The 20,643-nt window shown below is 39.5% G+C and overlaps 1 protein-coding gene and 2 pseudogenes across 2 annotated transcripts; all 3 read right to left on the bottom strand.

Annotated features, from left to right (window-relative positions):
- Positions 1–1,538: 1,538 nt before the first annotated feature.
- LOC121781735 lies at positions 1,539–2,698 on the bottom strand (annotated as a pseudogene).
- A 12,814-nt stretch (positions 2,699–15,512) lies between these two features.
- LOC121781817 (loganic acid O-methyltransferase-like) lies at positions 15,513–16,895 on the bottom strand. 2 transcript variants are annotated; one of them, XM_042179518.1, is made up of 3 exons: positions 16,829–16,895; positions 16,084–16,728; positions 15,513–16,003 (listed from the first exon to the last, which is right to left on the bottom strand). In XM_042179518.1, the coding sequence occupies exons 1-3, from the start codon at positions 16,877–16,879 to the stop codon at positions 15,671–15,673; spliced, it is 1,029 nt and encodes a 342-aa protein (XP_042035452.1). In that variant the 5' UTR covers positions 16,880–16,895; the 3' UTR covers positions 15,513–15,670. The 2 variants fall into 2 exon arrangements, with proteins under 2 accessions (XP_042035452.1, XP_042035451.1); XM_042179517.1 differs by having other exon boundaries at positions 16,819–16,886.
- A 1,648-nt stretch (positions 16,896–18,543) lies between these two features.
- LOC121781734 lies at positions 18,544–20,391 on the bottom strand (annotated as a pseudogene).
- Positions 20,392–20,643: the final 252 nt, after the last annotated feature.

The raw sequence follows: 20,643 nt of genomic DNA, 5'->3' as shown, positions 1-20,643 counted from the left end.
CTATATTTCTTCTCTAGGCTTTCCCACATTTGTTTAGATGTGGTTACATTGGAGTATACATTATAGAGGCTATCATCTAATGCACTTAAAATAAAGTTTTTACATAGATAATCCCCTTTTCTCCAAGCTTCATAGTCCGCCATGACTTCGAGCCTAGTCTCTTGGTCGCTTGGCGCGGGCGGCTCGTTCTCCGTGAGGAAGTTGGCGACGCCCAATGTTGTCAAGTAGAACAACATCTTTTGATACCACCGCTTGAAGTCAGATCCTCCAAACTTTGGTGGTTTCTCGGCAGGTGGCATCATTCTTGGTGCCAAAGGTGCCGCAGTTGGTCCTTGGAAGGAACCAATTCCGTTGCCCCCGAAGGAGCCAACAACATGGTTGGGCATAGAGCCCCCACCATTCATGTTGGGCATAGAGCCCGCCATGGTCGTACCAGCCCCGAAGGGACTAGCACCCGCATGAGACCCGAAGGTCCCAGCATTCGTGTGAGACCCGAAGGCCCCAGCACTCGATCCGTTAAAGGACCCGAAGGAACCACTAAAAGTGGAACCAACCGAACCACCAAAGGTGGAACCAGTGGACGCCCCGAAGGGGTTGTCCCAAACCCAAGGGACGGTGGATGAAGCGGCTGGGAAGCCAGGAGTTGGCATCATCGAGGGAATCGATGAAGTGTTGACCGGTCCAGTGGTCGCCATGGTGGAGGGAATGGCGGCGGTGGCGTTGGCAGCAGCAGTGTTGGATTCCGTCGACATCTCCAGCAAAAGGTGTTAATGTTTCGGAAGTTTTAGTTCAGTTTAGAAGTTCAAATTCCTTCAAAGGCAAGCTATCTCGTCTTGCGATTGTTGGTTTCTGGGATTACAAGATAACAAAACCGGGCGTAATACAACCCAAAAGAAGGAATACAAAAAAGAACTGAAGTTACAACGAAAATGAAACAACTAAACCAGTATGCTATGACAGCCGAGTCGAGGAGGCCTCTTCCCGCAAGACTAGTCTGTTAGGAGAGAGAACTCATTTAGTCTATATACCCCACATCACTAAACAGGAGAACTCATCCCAAAAGACTAGCCTGTTAGGAGAGAGAGCTCATTTAGTCTATATACCCCACATCAGTTGTTCTTACAACCGATGTGGGACAACTGATATGGGAATTGAGTCTGTAACATTCGACCCTCCTTTAAGGGCCAACATCCTCGTTGGTCACGGCTGGTTCTTTTCCCGGCCACCACTCCGAGCGGTCCCAAACGCACTCGTTGGTCACGGCGAGTTCGTTGCCCGGCCACCACTCCGAGCCGTTTGGGCTCTCAATGAAAGCACCAATTGATACAGACCAAACATGAGAACTCATCCCAAAAGACTAGCATGTTAAGAGAGAGAGCTCATTTAGTCTATATATCCCACATCAGTTGTTCTCACAACCGATGTGGGAATTGAATCCGTAGCATAACAACCACAACAGTTCTATCACTAGAAGGATATATGTAAACCGGTGAAGTTTGAAGTTTCTTCTTCAACAAGTCAAACAATTCATCGATGGTTTAAGCTCCAAACTCATGTATAAGCATATTTTGATGAGCTGCCCTAAAACAAGCCACGTGGCCATCAACAGTGAGCAATGTCCCACTCTTCAAAATCTCATTTCTTTCTATGCTGAAGCTATTGCTCTTTTGCAATATGGCCCACACCTGTTCCGGGGTGGGAATGTAGCATGGAAAGTTGAATGCGTCTAAATTTGTCTCACTCAATCTCCCCTGCAAAAGTCAATATAGTTGTCAAATTCGCTATAAACAAGGTGGAATTAACTAAAGCTTTCCCTTAAAGTTGACTTTGGCACGAATAAAAGTAACATTAGTTTGACCTTCTTGGCCATATCGACTAGGGAAGATCTGAGAAGTTCGATCACTGACGCAACAGTGAACTCTGTTTGTGGGTCCCAATAGGCTGGCAGTGCAGGAATTAGAAGAGCCATAATCCCACCTTTCACCATTTCTACAGCCCCTACACTTAAAGAATGCTTCCAAATCCCTCTCAAATTTATTCAAATAAGCCTCATAAACCTCCTCTCTCTCAACACCATACAATCTCTTGTGGCCTCCGGCCGCCTTGGGCACTTCCATCAGCCAGTGTATCGCGTAAGAAGAGTATGCAAAGTGGACGGATGATGGCGGGAGAAGGTAGCCGTGGAAGTCTCCTGCTACCGCGGCTACCTTGTAGCTTCTGTCAGGTGGGAGGGAACGGAAGAGGGTGTTGAAATCGTTGGAGACGACGTCGTTGAACCACACGTAGAAGTCTGGGGTTTTGAGGTCTGAGGATTCGTATTTCCGTTTGACGGCTTCGATGATCGTGTGCATGGCCGGAAAAGAGTTGTTCCCGGTTGAGCACCCGAAATCGGCGATGCAGAAGAAGCTATTAGTTGATATATCTAATTTTGTGGCGATTTCTTCTTCAATGATTGCCTTTGCAGCTTCCAATACTCCTCTCTTGCAAACATAAAAATGTTTTGCAAATGTTATTTATTTTTGCATGAACACACGAAAAATTATCAATCATATCTAAATATAATTAAATGTAATAATTGAATATGATAACTTATGGATGTATGGATTTAATTTAAAACCTGGTAGGATGAGTTTTTGATATAGCTGAGAGGTCCATCGCCACCATTCATGGAAAAATGTCTGCTATAGTTGAAATCCATCACGAAACTATGCAGTGAGGTGAATCATATACTATCATATATATGGCTGTGATCAATTGAGATTTTTTAGCTTAATTGAGAATTGAGATGCATTATCAGCCACTCATTTTTATTAAATGAGTGGTCCAGAATTTTTCCACAAGGAAAAATATTTTTAGATTAATTAATTATGAAAGGGCAGAATGGTAATTTCATGGTACATTTTATTCAATAAATATTTTTTTTATTTTAATGTCAACTACAAACATATAATGTCCACTACACACATATAATATCAACTACATATACAATTAATGTCAACTATACACATATAATGCCAACTATAAGTTGTTGACATTTGATGTGCAGACTATTGACATTTGATGTGCATGTTATTGACGATAATACCCCCGAGTAGACATAATCTACTTGCAGTTGACATTTTGAAAATATTGTGGATGAGTGGCTGAAAATGCATCTCAATTCTCAATTAAGCTAAAAATCTCAACCTAACAGGACCATCATATATATGTATATATAATTGAGATCATATGAGAAAATATATACGAAGTGAGAATTAAAATTAGATTACAATCCAAAATTAGTCTTCACCATTTGCCTATATAATTGTTCTGGTTCTACACTGTTAGCTTCTGGTACTAGACATTTTTTTCTAGGCCATAATTAATAATTTCGTCTAAAATTGACAGTCAGCCATCAATTTAAACCTAATTTTAGTTAATTATTCTAATTGACAAGATAAAAATACTTGGAATTTACATGGTTTTAGAGGGTGGTTTATATGAATTTGGTCATATTTTGTCTATTAATGGGCGTGTTTATATCTACTTCTCTATTATGTTGGTATGTTGACCATTTTGTTAAGAATGTATAGAAAAATGTACAAAATATATGGATGTGCAGCAGCCTTGGTTTGAGACAATTTTGTCAGCGATTCTGAAGTCCAATCAGCCCCTAATGCATATCAATCTCTTCGTCTTTGAAAGAGCTTCGCGTGGATATCTTGCACGCTTCAATCGGAGTTCGGTAGAAGAATTTATGGCCGTTATAAGAACACTGCACTGTCCAGAAACTTTCACGCGGCCGGATGAATTATTACCCTGTAAATTCACGGGTACGGTGATTCTGCACTGAAAGGGTCAGAAACTGGTAGAAAATCATCACCCGGCCGGGTGATTTTTTACCCTTTACAATTCCACCCGGCTGGGTACGTTGTTTTGGCGTATTCTTTTGCCAAAAATGCGATTTTTATGGGGGATTAAAGGAGAAAAGGATAGGGTTATTTGTTAAGGATGATTCTACAACTACCACCTACTACACTCTCACACACTCCCAAGAACACTTGGAAGAGAGATTTGAAGATTGAAGACTACAAATCGAAAGATTGAAGTTTCCATTCCATAGATCTATCTTACAGGAGTATCTATTTGCTTTATTATGTATTTGATTGAATCATTTGTTTTGGTTTTCATGAAGAACATGAGTAGCTAAATTTATTGTGGAGTTTTGGTGAAGACTACAATGAATGTTTGTGATTAATTCAAGGACTTCTTTAGATTTCTTAGCTCTTGTGATTTCTTTGTTCACTCTTGTGCTTTTTCAATTCAATTGCTTAGCTATCAATTGAGTTTGTTTACCTAGATAGTAGTAATCGAGAGATACCTAACTAGGGGTGATAAAAGAGTGAACATCACAATGATAATCTACACTCGAGAGAGGGGATCCTTTGTGAGGGCTTGAGCCTTTTGTGCCTTGGAGTTAATCTAAACATATTAGAAGGAGACTTCAATATTAAGGGTTAATCAACAGGGTGAGTACCCTCGAGAGGGGGCTCAACCTAGACTAATGACTTTCCTAGTAATCTTAGAGACATAAAATAGGTAATCGAAGTTGTTGAAGTAATTGCACGACATTTCCATTGTAGTTGAATCCAAAGCTCTACTCTTCTCCTTGTGTTTAATTCTCTTTTGTTACTTTTGTTTACTTTTACTTTTTATATGCTTTTAGTAGTGTTAGAATAAAACCAATTCCTATTCGATTGTTTAGATAGTAGTCAACGTTTGTTCGTGCTACTTGAGTTGATATAATCTTGTCTCTGTGGGATACGATACTCTTGCTTGCTAATTGCTACACTAGCCATGTACACTTGCGGGTATTACTTGTGTTAAAATAAGTTGAGTCACAAGATTATGTTTAAAATGGAAATTAACTCACTAATTTAGTTTAAACACAGTTAACCATCAATTTTTTTTACGAAACTGATGATTATGGCCTAAAACATACTTCCTCCGTCTCAATAAATATGAAACATTTTCAGTCTGAGATTTTATGCAATGTTATTTTGTGAGTTAATGAAGAGAGAGTAAAATAAGAGAGAGAAAAGTATAGAGGTATTGTTTCTATTTTAGGAAACGTTTCATTTTTTGTGGGAAACCAAAAAAGGAAAATGTTTCATTTCTAACATGATATAGGGAGTACTGTTTAGGATAAAAAGTCAATGCACTTAGGTGTTGCAGTGACTAATACCATGAGACTATTTATCTAAGATTAAGTTGTGAGATTATTTTAGTTGGAGAGGGAAGCTATGACTAATTATCATAACACTATCCATCTAAAATTAAGTTGTGAGGTTCAATCTTATGAACCAAACATGATATATATTTAATCATGAGATTTAATCTTGTCAACCGAAGAAAATTAAATGTTTTTTGGGTAATTGTAAAAGACCGATTTTTTTATTAGTGGGAGAGGTGAGTGAATGAGAAGAGTAGATACGTATTAGCTTCTTCTTGAATAGAACTACAAGTAAGACATTTGTTTATTGCTGTGTATTCTCAAACACGAAGGAAGATCACAGACAGGAAAATTGTTGGTTTCTGGGATTACAAGATAACAAAACCGGGCGTAATACAACCCAAAAGAAGGAATACAAAAAAGAACTGAAGTTACAACGAAAATGAAACAACTAAACCAGTATGCTATGACAGCCGAGTCGAGGAGGCCTCTTCCCGCAAGACGAGATACGCCCCGGTAGTGCTCTTCGGTTTGGCGTGTCGTCCCCAAAGGTAAAACGGCTACGTCTCTATTGATGCAGCACCGCAATCAGCAGAGCTCCGACGAACTGGATGGAGGAGAGGGCAGAGCTTCGACAGAAAAACTATGCAGGGAGAGGGAGAGAGCTTATGATGCAGAATGCTTTTTGAATTGTGTAGTGATGCATGGAATGGCTGGCCTATTTATAGGCTCAGTCCACTGCAGGGGGTCAACAGCCATGATGGCTGTCATCATGGCAATTCGTAACCGACGTCGGTTACAGGCGTGTGGCAGGAGTGTGCCATCCGTGTGTGGAGCGTGTGGATTTCTCACGTGGCACCCGTGACTGTGCCTCGCTTGACGACGTGTCAAGCCACTTGGATTGCTGACTCGGCGGTGGTCCAAAAAGAATAGTTTGGGCCAAGCACCAAGCCCAAAGACCACCCAAAGACCAAGATCCAAGTCCAAGTCCAAGTCCAAGATCGGGATCGGGATCGGGATCAGGATCGGGATCGGGCTCGGGCCCGGGCCCGAGGCCCGCGAGCGCGAGCGCGAGCACGAGCACGAGCACGTGCACGGGCACGGGCACGGGCTCGGGCTCGGGCGGGCGGGCGGCGGCGGCGGCGCGCGCGTGTCCGCGCGTGTGTGCTCTTTCACCCATCTTGGTCCACTATAATTATTAAGTAACATAAAGTCACTTAATTTATACACATTAAAGATGTGTTAATCCTCCAATGTGGGATAATTAACACTAGTTAATTATTCCCTAAGCTCCATCTCCAAGCTTTAATTAAAAGCTAATTATGCCCAACTTTAATCCACTATTTCTCACTCACCGGAAATCGGATTTGAGAAAGTGAATATACTACATTTACCTACGTAAAATGTAGAACGACGCTATGTCATTTAATTTCACAAAATTAAATGTCTCGTCACATTTATTGTTTGGTCAAAATCCATTGACCGGGCATATTTAATCCATGATTTTTACAATCCCCCACATGAGTGGAAATAGCCGAATGCATATGCATGCAGACACAAGCTCAACCCTCGCGAGGTATATAAGCATAAGGATAGGTAGTTGTTGACTTTGAACCCTCCATAGTCGACACCATCGGATACACAGGCGGCTTAGTAGCGCGATGCTTTGAACTAATCCCCCACGGCGTGCACCGAGACAATGGTGTTAACACTTAAACACCTCAACCTCATCCGTTCTCACGTTTTGTGTCCATTGCGGTCTTGGACACCACTTTGGATTCATAAGTGCGGTTTTTTTTTATGAAGCGACCACACTTCGCACTTACATAGGTGATTCTTAGTCAAGTACCTTGCCATACTTGGTCTCTTTGAGAATTCCATCTCTTTGAGATCCTTAAGAACCATTAAAAGTCATAGACTTAGCCTTTACCACGAGGCAAGTTCTCCAACACTCTATTGCTCTCTAGGGAATAGATATAGTTTGAGTGTTTTTCCATGAACTCTCATAGCTTAGTTGTCCCTTTGAACCAAGTTCTTGGGATCTCCAGTCATCATGGTTGGGTTACCACTATGACAATTCTTTAGTTTGTGGATTTCAAACCCATTCCCTCTAGCAACTTATTCATTTGATCACGGTTTAACCCTTTGGTTAGCGGATCCGCTAGATTATCTATTGACTTCACATAGTCAATTGTGATCACCCCTGTTGTGATCAAATGTCTCACGGTGTTATGTCGTCGACGTATATGTCGAGACTTACCGTTATAGAAACCATTGTTTGCCCTTCCAATAGCCCCTTGGCTATCGCAGTGAATCAGCACTGGTGGCACTGGCTTAGACCAACATGGAATGTCTTCAAGGAAGTTCTTAAGCCACTCGGCTTCCTCACCAGCCTTATCCAAGGCAATGAACTCCGATTCCATTGTTGATCGGGCTATACAGGTCTGTTTTGTGGATTTCCACGATACAGCACCACCCCCAATAGTAAAGACATATCCACTTGTTGAAAGTGAGTCTCTATTATCGGATATCCAATTGGCATCACAGTACCCTTCAAGCACCGGGGGGTATCTCGAGAAGTGTAGCCCAAGATTTTGAGTGTGTTTTAAATATCTCAAAACCCTCACAAGAGCTCTCCAATGCTCTTTGCTTGGATTGCTCGTGTAACGACTTAACTTGTTTACGGCACAAGCAATGTCAGGTCGAGTGCAATTAGTCAAGTACATAATGCACCCGATGACCCGTGCATACTCTTCTTGTGCAACGGGCTCGCCTTTGTTTTTGCTCAAGTGAACGTCGAGTTCAATTGGAGTCTTAACCGGCGCGCCATCATAGGCTTTGAATTTATTCAATATCTTCTCAACATAATGTGATTGTGTTAAGATGATTCCATCATTCGTTCTTAGAATCTTCATTCCAAGAATTACATCGGCTAGACCCATGTCTTTCATGTCAAAGTTTCTCTTTAACATGGCCTTTGTATCGTTAATTACTTGAGTGTTGCTACCCAAGATTAACATATCATCAACGTAGAGACACACTATAACATGACCGTTATTAGTTCTCTTGATGTAGACACATTTGTCGCACTCGTTGATTTTAAACCCATTTGATAACATCACATTATCAAACTTCAAGTGCCATTGCAATGGCGCTTGTTTCAATCCATATAGGGATTTCACGAGCTTGCATACCTTTTTCTCTTGTCCAGGTACTACAAACCCTTCGGGTTGTTCCATGTAGATTTCGTCTTCTAGTTCACCATTCAGAAACGCGGTCTTTACATCCATTTGATGAATCTCGAGATTGTGCAATGCAGCAATAGCGAGAAGCACCCGGATAGATGTAATCCTTGTTACAGGTGAATAGGTATCGAAGAAGTCATGTCCTTCTTTTTGTTTAAAACCCTTTACTACTAATCGGGCTTTATACTTATCAACTGTTCCATCGGCCTTAAACTTTCTTTTAAGAACCCATTTGCATCCTAAAGGTTTAGCACCTTCGGGCAAATCAACCAACACCCATGTGTGGTTTAGCAAAATTGAATCAATTTCGCTTTGAACAGCTTCTCTCCAATGCAGCCCGTCTGGGCCAGCAAAGGCTACTTTTATCGATGTTGGTTCTTCATCCAACATGAAAGCAATGTAGTCAGGACCAAAAGTTTTTGGTGTTCTGACTCTATTACCACGTCTTAGTACTATATCTTTTGGATCGGGCCTTGCACGCTTGCGCGATTCAGGTTCCGCATCTGTTGATTTAGAACTAGTGGCTTCTTCTTCCACTTGTTTAGAACTAGTGGCTTCTTCAATTCTTGTCTCAGAATTGGTTGATACCTTTTCCTTATCTTTGCAAGGAAAGGTATTTTCGAGAAATACAGCATTCCTCGACTCAATTGTTGTTCCTACTGTGATAGTCGATATTTCAGACTTGTGAACAACAAATCGATATGCACTACTGTTAAGTGCATATCCAATGAAGATGCAATCAACCGTCTTAGGTCCGATTGTAACTTCTTTGGGCGGAGGAACCATCACCTTTGCCAAACACCCCCACACTTTGAGGTATTTGTAGGATGGCTTCCTTCCCTTCCACAACTCATAAGGAGTAACATCTTTTCCTTTGAGAGGGATTTTATTCAAGATATAGTTTGCTGTCAAAACAGCTTCCCCCCACATGTTATGTGGTAATCCTGAACTGAGTAGCAGTGCATTCATCATCTCTTTTAGAGTTCGATTCTTGCGTTCTGCAACACCATTAGATTGTGGTGAATATGGAGCAGTTGTTTGATGAATTATACCACTTGCGTTGCATAACTCCTCAAACGGGGCTACATATTCGCCTCCTCTATCGCTTCGAATCATTTTGATTTTACAACCAAGTTGATTCTCAACTTCGTTCTTATAATTTTTGAACGCCTCTATTGCTTCATCTTTGCTTCTTAAAAGATAAATGTAGCAATATCTTGTGCAATCATCTATGAAAGTGATAAAGTACTTTTTACCACCTCTAGTTTGCAACATCTTTAAATCACATACATCCGTGTGAATTAATTCAAGGGGTTTTGTGCTTCGTTCAACCGAGTGAAACGGCAACTTAGTCATTTTTGCTTCAAGACAAATTTCACATTTATCTTGGATATCCAATTCATTAGCCTTTAGTAAATCTAAATTTACTAATCTTTTAATGGCTTTTGAATTTACATGTCCCAATCTACAATGCCACAAATTTGAAGACTCAATCAAATAAGAGGAAGTAGATGCTTTATTCTTATTGGCCAATGGCTTCGCAACACTTCGAGTTGCTACACTAAGCTTGAAAAGCCCATCGGTTACATAACCTTTTCCGATGGATTTTCCAAACTTATACAAGACAAACCTATCGGACTCAAATACAAGTTTAAACCCTTTATTAACTAGTATTGATCCTGACACTAGGTTCTTGCGGATGTCCGGGACATGCAGCACATCCTTCAAAGTGATAGTTAGGCCAGACGTCATCATGAGAATCACGTTGCCATCGCCGAGGACTTCGGACGATGCTTGATTCCCCATGTTGATCTTCCTCCCTTCAACAGCAGTGTAGGAGGCAAACTTGCTCCTGTCGGAGCAAACATGAGCAGTAGCGCCGGTGTCGATGTACCAGCCTCCCTTGTTATCAACAAGGTTAACCTCTTCAGTGACCACTGCAATGAGGTCGTTCTCATCCCAGTCCTTGAACTCCTTCTCAACGACGTAGGCTGCCGGCTTCTTCTTCTTGCTGCGACAGTCTTTAGCAAAGTGGCCTGGTTTGCCACACTTGTAGCAGTCGCCTTCAAACTTCTTTGAAGGCTGCTTTCCCTTCCCTTTGTCGTTTGGACGGTTTGGGCGAAGGCGTTTGTTGGAGGGACCGCCCCGCTCCAACAGGTTGGCTTTGGCTTCATTTGGGGTGAAGCCCTTAGCCTTTTGATCACTTTTGCGCACGTCGGCCTCAATGCGCAACTTCACGATCAAGTCTTCAAGGGTCATCTGCTTTCGCTTGTGCTTGAGATAACTCTTGAAGTCCTTCCAACTTGGAGGGAGCTTGTCAATGATCGTGCACCTTAGGAACTTATCGGGCAAGGTCATCCCTTCAGCCACTAAGGAGTGGATGATCATTTGGAGCTCTTGGACTTGCTCCATGATGGGTCGAGAGTCGACCATCTTGTAGTCCATAAACTTGGATGCTACAACCTGTTCAGTCCCTGCAGCATTGTCTATGCTATATTTCTTCTCTAGGCTTTCCCACATTTGTTTAGATGTGGTTACATTGGAGTATACATTATAGAGGCTATCATCTAATGCACTTAAAATAAAGTTTTTACATAGATAATCCCCTTTTCTCCAAGCTTCATAGTCCGCCATGACTTCGAGCCTAGTCTCTTGGTCGCTTGGCGCGGGCGGCTCGTTCTCCGTGAGGAAGTTGGCGACGCCCAATGTTGTCAAGTAGAACAACATCTTTTGATACCACCGCTTGAAGTCAGATCCTCCAAACTTTGGTGGTTTCTCGGCAGGTGGCATCATTCTTGGTGCCAAAGGTGCCGCAGTTGGTCCTTGGAAGGAACCAATTCCGTTGCCCCCGAAGGAGCCAACAACATGGTTGGGCATAGAGCCCCCACCATTCATGTTGGGCATAGAGCCCGCCATGGTCGTACCAGCCCCGAAGGGACTAGCACCCGCATGAGACCCGAAGGTCCCAGCATTCGTGTGAGACCCGAAGGCCCCAGCACTCGATCCGTTAAAGGACCCGAAGGAACCACTAAAAGTGGAACCAACCGAACCACCAAAGGTGGAACCAGTGGACGCCCCGAAGGGGTTATCCCAAACCCAAGGGACGGTGGATGAAGCGGCTGGGAAGCCAGGAGTTGGCATCATCGAGGGAATCGATGAAGTGTTGACCGGTCCAGTGGTCGCCATGGTGGAGGGAATGGCGGCGGTGGCGTTGGCAGCAGCAGTGTTGGATTCCGTCGACATCTCCAGCAAAAGGTGTTAATGTTTCGGAAGTTTTAGTTCAGTTTAGAAGTTCAAATTCCTTCAAAGGCAAGCTATCTCGTCTTGCGATTGTTGGTTTCTGGGATTACAAGATAACAAAACCGGGCGTAATACAACCCAAAAGAAGGAATACAAAAAAGAACTGAAGTTACAACGAAAATGAAACAACTAAACCAGTATGCTATGACAGCCGAGTCGAGGAGGCCTCTTCCCGCAAGACGAGATACGCCCCGGTAGTGCTCTTCGGTTTGGCGTGTCGTCCCCAAAGGTAAAACGGCTACGTCTCTATTGATGCAGCACCGCAATCAGCAGAGCTCCGGCGAACTGGATGGAGGAGAGGGCAGAGCTTCGACAGAAAAACTATGCAGGGAGAGGGAGAGAGCTTATGATGCAGAATGCTTTTTGAATTGTGTATGACCCCCCACTGCAGGGGGTCAACAGCCATGATGGCTGTCATCATGGCAATTCGTAACCGACGTCGGTTACAGGCGTGTGGCAGGAGTGTGCCATCCGTGTGTGGAGCGTGTGGATTTCTCACGTGGCACCCGTGACTGTGCCTCGCTTGACGACGTGTCAAGCCACTTGGATTGCTGACTCGGCGGTGGTCCAAAAAGAATAGTTTGGGCCAAGCACCAAGCCCAAAGACCAATTGCCAAGATCCAAGATCCAAGTCCAAGTCCAAGTCCAAGTCCAAGTCCAAGTCCAAGTCCAAGTCCAAGTCCAAGTCCAAGATCGGGATCGGGATCGGGATCGGGCCCGGGCCCCGCGACCGCGAGCACGGGCACGGGCACGGGCACGGGCTCGGGCGGGCGGCGGCGGCGGCGCGCGCGTGTGCGCGCGTGTGGGCTCTTTCACCCATCTTGGTCCACTATAATTATTAAGTAACATAAAGTCACTTAATTTATACACATTAAAGATGTGTTAATCCTCCAATGTGGGATAATTAACACTAGTTAATTATTCCCTAAGCTCCATCTCCAAGCTTTAATTAAAAGCTAATTATGCCCAACTTTAATCCACTATTTCTCACTCACCGGAAATCGGATTTGAGAAAGTGAATATACTACATTTACCTACGTAAAATGTAGAACGACGCTATGTCATTTAATTTCACAAAATTAAATGTCTCGTCACATTTATTATTTGGTCAAAATCCATTGACCGGGCATATTTAATCCATGATTTTTACAAAAAAGACATCAATCTCTACAAAACTAGACAAGCAAAAAAAACCAAAATAATATTTGGAGCTATTACATCAATAGTTGTTTAAAACGAAGAGTATGTGAAGAAGAAGGTAAATAGTGCACGCATTGGTTTCCTCTTGTTTAGAAATAGAAGTAAGACATTTTTTTATTAATTTTAAAACATATCTTAAATATTTTTCATTTTACTTTTGTTTATTTTCTTAGTGCAATTTCATTCTTGAATTCAACCTTTCAGGAATTACTAATTTTATTTATTTCTTCCATGCTTGAAAATAGTTAAGCCTAAAAGTTATCATATTTATTACAAGCCGCACACATGCATCTAAATCAAACAATAACATATTTTGAAATCCATTAGTTTCATAATTATAACAAAATATTAAATATATATTTAAATATAGTCAAAATATTTTGTAAAATAAATACTTTATCCGTCCATGAAAAATAGAGTACATTTGCCATTTTTTATTGTCCACGAAAAATAGAGCACATTTAAAAAATGAAAGTTTTCAATAACTTTTCTCTTACTTTTTCCCTTCTCTCTTATTGATAATATGGACCACACATTCCACGAACACTACTTCTCTCTTATTTTTTTCCCTTCCCTCTTATTTTACCAATTACTCATTAAAATCCGTGATATTCACAATGTGTCCTATTTTTTATGGACGGAGGGAGTATATTATACCAAATTATGATTAACAAATTCAAAAGCCCGAAGTCTTACATCCTATCATCTTCTCAAATTTGATTAGTTTGTCATAATAAAAGCCAGATATTTCTCATGATAAACGAGTCTTTGATTGCTCACCAGTTATTTACAGGTGGGGTCCAAGTTGGTAACGCAGACAATCAGGCATTAATATTAGAATACTGCATGCATCTCCTAATTAAAAATAAAAATTCTTCGTTCATTTTCTAAAAATAGAAACTTTTCGAATTTTTTTTCCATCTAATAAATTAGGACCTATTTTCTACTCTCATACTTTTATTTCTATCTCTATTTTAGTACTCCCTCCGTCCCATGCTACTCGCACTTTTCATTTTAGGCCGTAAATTTGGGATTGATTTTTTTGTGTAATTAAAAAAGAATTTTAGGTGTAATGAGACATCACTTAATAAAAGAGCTCTTAACTTAAACTAACATATTAATTAAATGCATTAATTCTAACTTAAATTATAAATAATGTAAGGACTTTGTGACGAGCCGAAAAGTAAACGTGCGAGTAGCACGGGACGGAGGGAGTATATCAATTTTGTAGTACTAAAATTCAAGTTATTTCAAATACTTATATTGTCATGAGATAGGAGTCATGAAGGGAGTATTAATTAATGCCCAACCATATGTTGGTAAATTATACACTCTCTAACTCATTATAAATGAAACTTTTTCTTTTTAGATTGTATCATTAAAAATATAAAGTTTTTTTAAAATGGAAACAACATCATTTCTATTTTTTCATCCCTCTCACTCCCTCAGTTCCATTATAGTTGAGTCATTTTTCCATTTCAGAAAGTTTCCTTATAGTTGAGTCATTTCCATATAAACTAAATTTTTTCTTTTTCTTACTTTACTTTCTCTTACTTTATTCTCTCTACTTTATTCACTTTTTAATTTATACTCTCTATTTTTTTTCTTCTCTTACTTTTTCATCTATTTATTTACCACACTCAAGATCAATTTATTAAATTTTGTGTCGAAAAGTTTCGTCTCAATTATGAAGGAAAAAAATAGAACTTTATTCTCTCGTCGTTAACTCACAAAATAAGAATATTAAAATTTTTGTCAAAAAGTAAAGGTTTCATTTCTAATGATAGAGTATTAGCCTCTTTTAGTAGTATACTATATTGTCGCAATTGAGTACGAATTCCGATGTCGATTTGTTTTAGATGGCGAAATTAATTTGGGGACCGGTAGTCGGTAGTCCATATATGGCAATACGATTCCAACCATGGTCTCAAAATTTTGATTTTCTTTGTCATTTTCTTCTTATTTTGTTAAATGCAATAATTTCATAATATTTTGAGTAACTATATGGATATTACTTCATCCGTCCCAATTAACATAATACTCCCTCCGTCCCCCAAAATTCGTCACCATTTGACCCGGCACTGGTTTTAAGAAATATAATAGAAAGTGGGTTGAAAAAGTTGGTGGCATGTGGGTCCTATTTTTATATATTAGTTTTATAATAAAATGTGAGTGTGAATGAGTTAGTGGAATGTAGGGTCCACTACCAAAAATGGTAAAAGTGAAAGGTGACAAATTTTTAGGGACGGACGAAAAAGGAAATAGGTGACAAATTTTCAGGGACGGAGGGAGTACTTTTTTTATAGTTTGTCCCAACCAAGATGACACATTTTTTATTTTGGTAACTTTCTCTTTCCAATTAATACACTCAACCATTTTTTCTCTATACAATAAAATATTCAACACTTTTACTCTCTCCAATTAACCACATTAATCAACAACTCCTAAAATCTCGTGTCGGCTAAGAAATATGTCATCTTAGCCGGGACAGAGGGAGTATAATACATTAATATCCTTATTGCTAATAGACATGCATGTTATAACTTACAACCCAGTTTGTGAAATAAAATCATTAGACTATACGGAGTACTATTATGAAAAGGCTACTAGTAGAAAAACACACACTCCCACCCATGAATGGAAAAAATGAAAAATGAAACATAGAAAAGATAATATATCTTCCTACATGGAAACACCTTATTTGATTGTTATACTAAACATTATTGAGCTTGAGGATAGCAACAACAACAAGAGTTTTATCATTAGAAGGATTTGCGTAGACCGGTGAAGTTTGGAGTTTCTTCTTCAACATGTCGAACGATTCATCGATGGTTTCAGCCCCAAACTCGTGCGTAAGCATATTTTGATGAACAGCCCTAAAACATGCCACGTGGCCATCAACAGTGAGCAATGTACCACTCTTCAAAATCTCCATTCTTTCTATGCTGAAGCTATTGCTTTTTTGCAATATGGCCCACACCTCCTCTGGAGTGGGAATGTAGTATGGAAAGTTGAATGCGTCTAACTTTGTCTCACTCAATTTTCCCTGCAAAAGTCAACATATATAATCGTCAATTTCTATATTAAAGTTGACTTTGTTACGAATAAAAGTAACATTAGTTTGACCTCCTTGGCCATGTCGACTAGGGAAGATCTGAGAAGTTCGATCACTGAAGCAACAGTGAACTCTGTTTGTGGGTCCCAATAGGCAGGCAGTGCAGGAATTAGAAGAGCCATAATCCCACCTTTCACCATTTCTACAGCCCTACACTTCAAGAATGCTTCCAAATCTCTCTCAAATTGCCCCAAATAAGCTTCATAAACCTCCTCTCTCTTTACACCATACAATCTCTTTCCCCCTTTCCAAGCCGGAGAGTGGAGGCCTACGGCCGGCTTGGGTACCTCTGTCAGCCACTGGAGCGCCCAAGAGGAGTATGCAAAGTGGATGGACGACGGCGGGAGAAGGTGGCTGTGGAAGTCTCCTGCTACCGCGGCTACCTTGTAGCTTCTGTCAAGTGGGAGGGAACGGAAGAGGGTGTTGAAATCGTTGGAGACGACGTCGTTGAACCACACGTAGAAGTCTGGGGTTTTGAGGTCTGAGGATTCGTATTTCCGTTTGACGGCTTCGATGATCGTGTGCATGGCCGGAAAAGAGTTGTTCCCGGTTGAGCACCCGAAATCGGCGATGCAGCAGAAGCTAATAGTTGAAATATCTAATTTTGTGGCGATTTCTTCTTCGATGATTGTCTTTGCAGCTGCCAATACTCCTCCCTTGAAAACATGAATTAAGAATGAATTATAGTAGACCTTATCAATAAATTAAAGCAATAATTTAATTATTATGATAGTAAAAGATTTTACAGATTTATACTTGATAGGATGAGTTTTTGACATAGCTGTGAGCTCCATGGCCACCATTCATAGAAAAATCTCCATTATCTTTGGAATCCATCACGAAAATATTCAGAGAGGTGAATCATATACTCCATGTTTATATAGACTAGGGGTCAGTCTTTACTGTAAACAGTACCGAAACGATAATACTTTATAACGTACGGAAAATTTACTATGAGTAAAAATATACCTTTACCTTACCGAAATTTTAACTATACCTTCGGTATATCCAATTTCTATACTAATACCGTACTGCATTTTTTCGATGCCGTACCCAAATTTATGGTATACCGGATTTCGGTCTACCGCGTTACTATTACACCATTATATAATAAGTATAATATTATCAATTTATTTGATATACATTGTACGTACCGTTTTTACAGTATATATCTTTGCCAGTGTATACACAATATGCTAAATTGAGGTATATACCCAAATTTCGATATCAAGGTAATTAAAAATATGTGATTTGACGCTATCCAACTAGAAATAATTTTAGCCCATAAAGATATAATTTGTACTGACAATATATTGCGGATATGGATTGAGGACTTGTATCAATCTGTTAAGTTTAAGATTTACGAATGTTACATTCATGAATTCAATAGAATTTCTAAATTGTTTATTACAAGATCCTTATCAGCCAATATATTTTCGACAAATATGTACTTTAACTTAATGTAGTTTTCTAATCAAATTGCCAAGTCGAACCCAAAATATTGCACGTTTTTTTGCCAAACAAATGAAAAAAAATAGAAAGTATCATGCAAATCGATGACGTAGAATACAGGCTAGAAAAGAAATTAATAAGAATGACACATCATATTCAGTCATTATAAGAGCACATAAATCAAATTAATGCATATTGTTTTTGATATTTTATCATGCTATGTTCCCTTAAATTTTCAGCCACACAAAATATCCACACATCAACAAAAATGATAAACATGTGAGAAATTTCTTGAAATGGGAATTCAAGAATAGATTGCATCTTGTCGGATTCAAGCTGAAGACCACGAATTTATTCAACGAATAATAGAGGATCCGCACAAAGTGCTTTGTTATTATTTGAGATACAAATTTCGAGAAACAATTACGAACGCTTTGTTATTATTTGAGATACAAATTTTGAGAAACAATTACGTACTTGCGTTAGAAAATTTTAAAAAAATGACAAAAAAAAATGAGGGCGTGCAAAGATAAGCACCCTTAAACTGGACAAAATTGTCACTACATCGTAACCTTTTGTTTGTCTGGTACATTTCGTTTGAGTCCTTAATTTTAGTTGGGACATCAAGATAGACGCTTTTTAAAGCGCATGTGATGTATTCGAAACACAAATTAGCATTTTCCTATAATGATCTTCTAACTTCTTCTAATTAAAGGCATACAACAATTTTCATTTCGTGTGATTTATTAGGCATTTTTGTCACTTGTTTCATATACATGGATACAAAAATTGCAACAATATTCAATAGTATCTACACGAGAGAAGTACCAAAGAATTGAAGATGAGGATTCAGCTAGAACTTAGAAGAACAAGGAATTAGCAAATCAATACGAAAATAATTATTTAATTAATGCCAAAAATGAGGAATCCAGCTAGAACATAGAAGAACATGAGTTCCACACACACTGATCCAAAGTGAATTCAAAATCAAATAAACTGTCATGTTAAGCTTTTCTCTTCTAGTGTCGACTGCTTTTCCTAAGCACAGCTAAAATCATTAGGGTTTTGTCATTTTCTACATTGTTTAAAATTGGAGAGGCCGTGAGTTTCTTCTCGTATTGGTCGAACAAATCATCGATGATTTCGCCTCCAAAATGATGAGCAAGCATGCCTTCACGGGCTGCCCTAAAAAATGCAACCCGAGCGCGGATGTTCGGAAACGTGTAATTTCCGGTAGTGTTTATTGTCTCTATTTTCTCAATGGTAAAACTAGGGTTCCTTTCAATTATTACCTTCAACTGCCGTACAGTGGGGAAGTAGTAAGGCATGTTGAATGAGTCTAGTTTTGCTTCACTCACTCTTCCCTGCAACAATATTCGTATTAATTCATGAGGAAAAATCAATTTATAAGATGCATGAATATATTTTCTTGTCAATTAGCTGCACAAATTCTTTGTTTAACTAATTTTATTTGAAATATATATGAATACCAAAAAACTTGTACACGAATATTGGGTTTTTATTAAATGTGAGTAATTATCATTTTCCAAAACAAGGGCTCAAAATGAAACCCTATTACTAAATGAAACGCCTTTGTGAGACAATTAATACAAACTTAAGATTTTATATTTCAATTTCAAAAGTTATAGATTAACTATAAATCACTAAATGACAATTATCCATTCCACTTATAGAAATGTGACACTTTAAATGTGATACGCCAAAAAGAAAAATGTGACATTTTAGCGAACTCCTACCTACGTTTTTAAATGTGTCTGCCACTGTTTATACTAAAATGGAGAGTACCTGCATAGCCATGTCGACAAGAGAAGATCTCAGAGGTTCCACGAGGGAGACAATCGTGTATTCTTTTTCCGGGTTCCACGCTGCCGGAGCTCCGGGTATTAGAAGAACCATTAGCCCTCCATCCACCATTTCCACCGCCCTTAATTTCAAGAACGATTCAAAATCTTTACCAAACTGATCCAAATAAGCATCACAAACCTCCCTCCTCTCTCTTGTATACACTATCTCCCCACGGTTCCCCGCTGTCCGCCACCTCCTTTGGCGCCTCCGTCAGCCAGTGGAGCGACCAAGAAGAGTACGCAAAGTGGACGGACGACGGTGGGAGAAGGCGGTGGTGGAAGTCTCCGGCTACTTCGGCTGCCTTGTAGCTCCTGTCGGGTGGGAGGGAACTAAAGAGGGTGTTGAAATCGTTGGAGACTAAGTCGTTGAAGCACACGAAGAATTCTGAGGTTTCGAGGTATGAGGATTCATATTTCCGTTTAATGGCTTCGATGATCGTGTGCATGGCCGGAAAAGAGTTGTTTCTCGTTGAGCACCCGAAATCGGCGATGCAAAAAAAAGCCATGAATATGCTTGCTTGAAATCTCTAATTTCGTCAAGATTTCTTCTTCAATGATTGCCTTTGCATATTCTAACACTCGGCGCTATAAAAAACATGTAGAACCAAAAAAATATTTTAAACGAAAACTTTTAATTAGTTCATTTTTACATTACTTTAAGTTCATAAAAGGAAATTCAGATTCCAAGATGAATAACCTTGTAGGAAATTCAGAAGTTTTAGTTCATCTTAAAATCTGAATTTCCTATAATGAACTAAAACCGAAGTACCAATGACCTTATCCTTAGGTGTTATGTTATAATGACCTATTTTTAGTTGAGCATTACACATTTAAAAATTATTTTGCCTTTAACGTGACCCTAATAGTTATATACTCTAGATGAGTATTAAAATGCATGTAGATATATACCTGGTAGGAGGAGTTTTTGACATAACTGAGAGGTCCATAGCCACCATTCATGGCAAAATGGGGCTTCAAACGTCCATTATCTAAGGAATCCATTTTAATTTCACGACACTATATGCATTTTGCAACTTATATAATAGGAGTATTTATAGTCGAAGGAATATATTTATCTAAGCAGCAATATTATCATTGAATGCTTAATCTAAATTATCCACAGTTTTGTTTATTTGCCCACTTACAGCTGTAAGCACATGGTAGTTTCTAAATCGCAACTTCCTAATATTTTTAAGTGCAAATCGCCGAAAAACTATGAAATTTTGTTAATATCATAATTTTAATATTTTTTTA

This window comes from Salvia splendens, chromosome 20, assembly GCF_004379255.2.
Source record: "Salvia splendens isolate huo1 chromosome 20, SspV2, whole genome shotgun sequence".
NCBI lineage: Eukaryota > Viridiplantae > Streptophyta > Magnoliopsida > Lamiales > Lamiaceae > Salvia > Salvia splendens.
The sequence above is the reverse complement of the archived record's forward strand: the minus strand, read 5'-3'. Positions and strand labels throughout refer to the sequence as shown.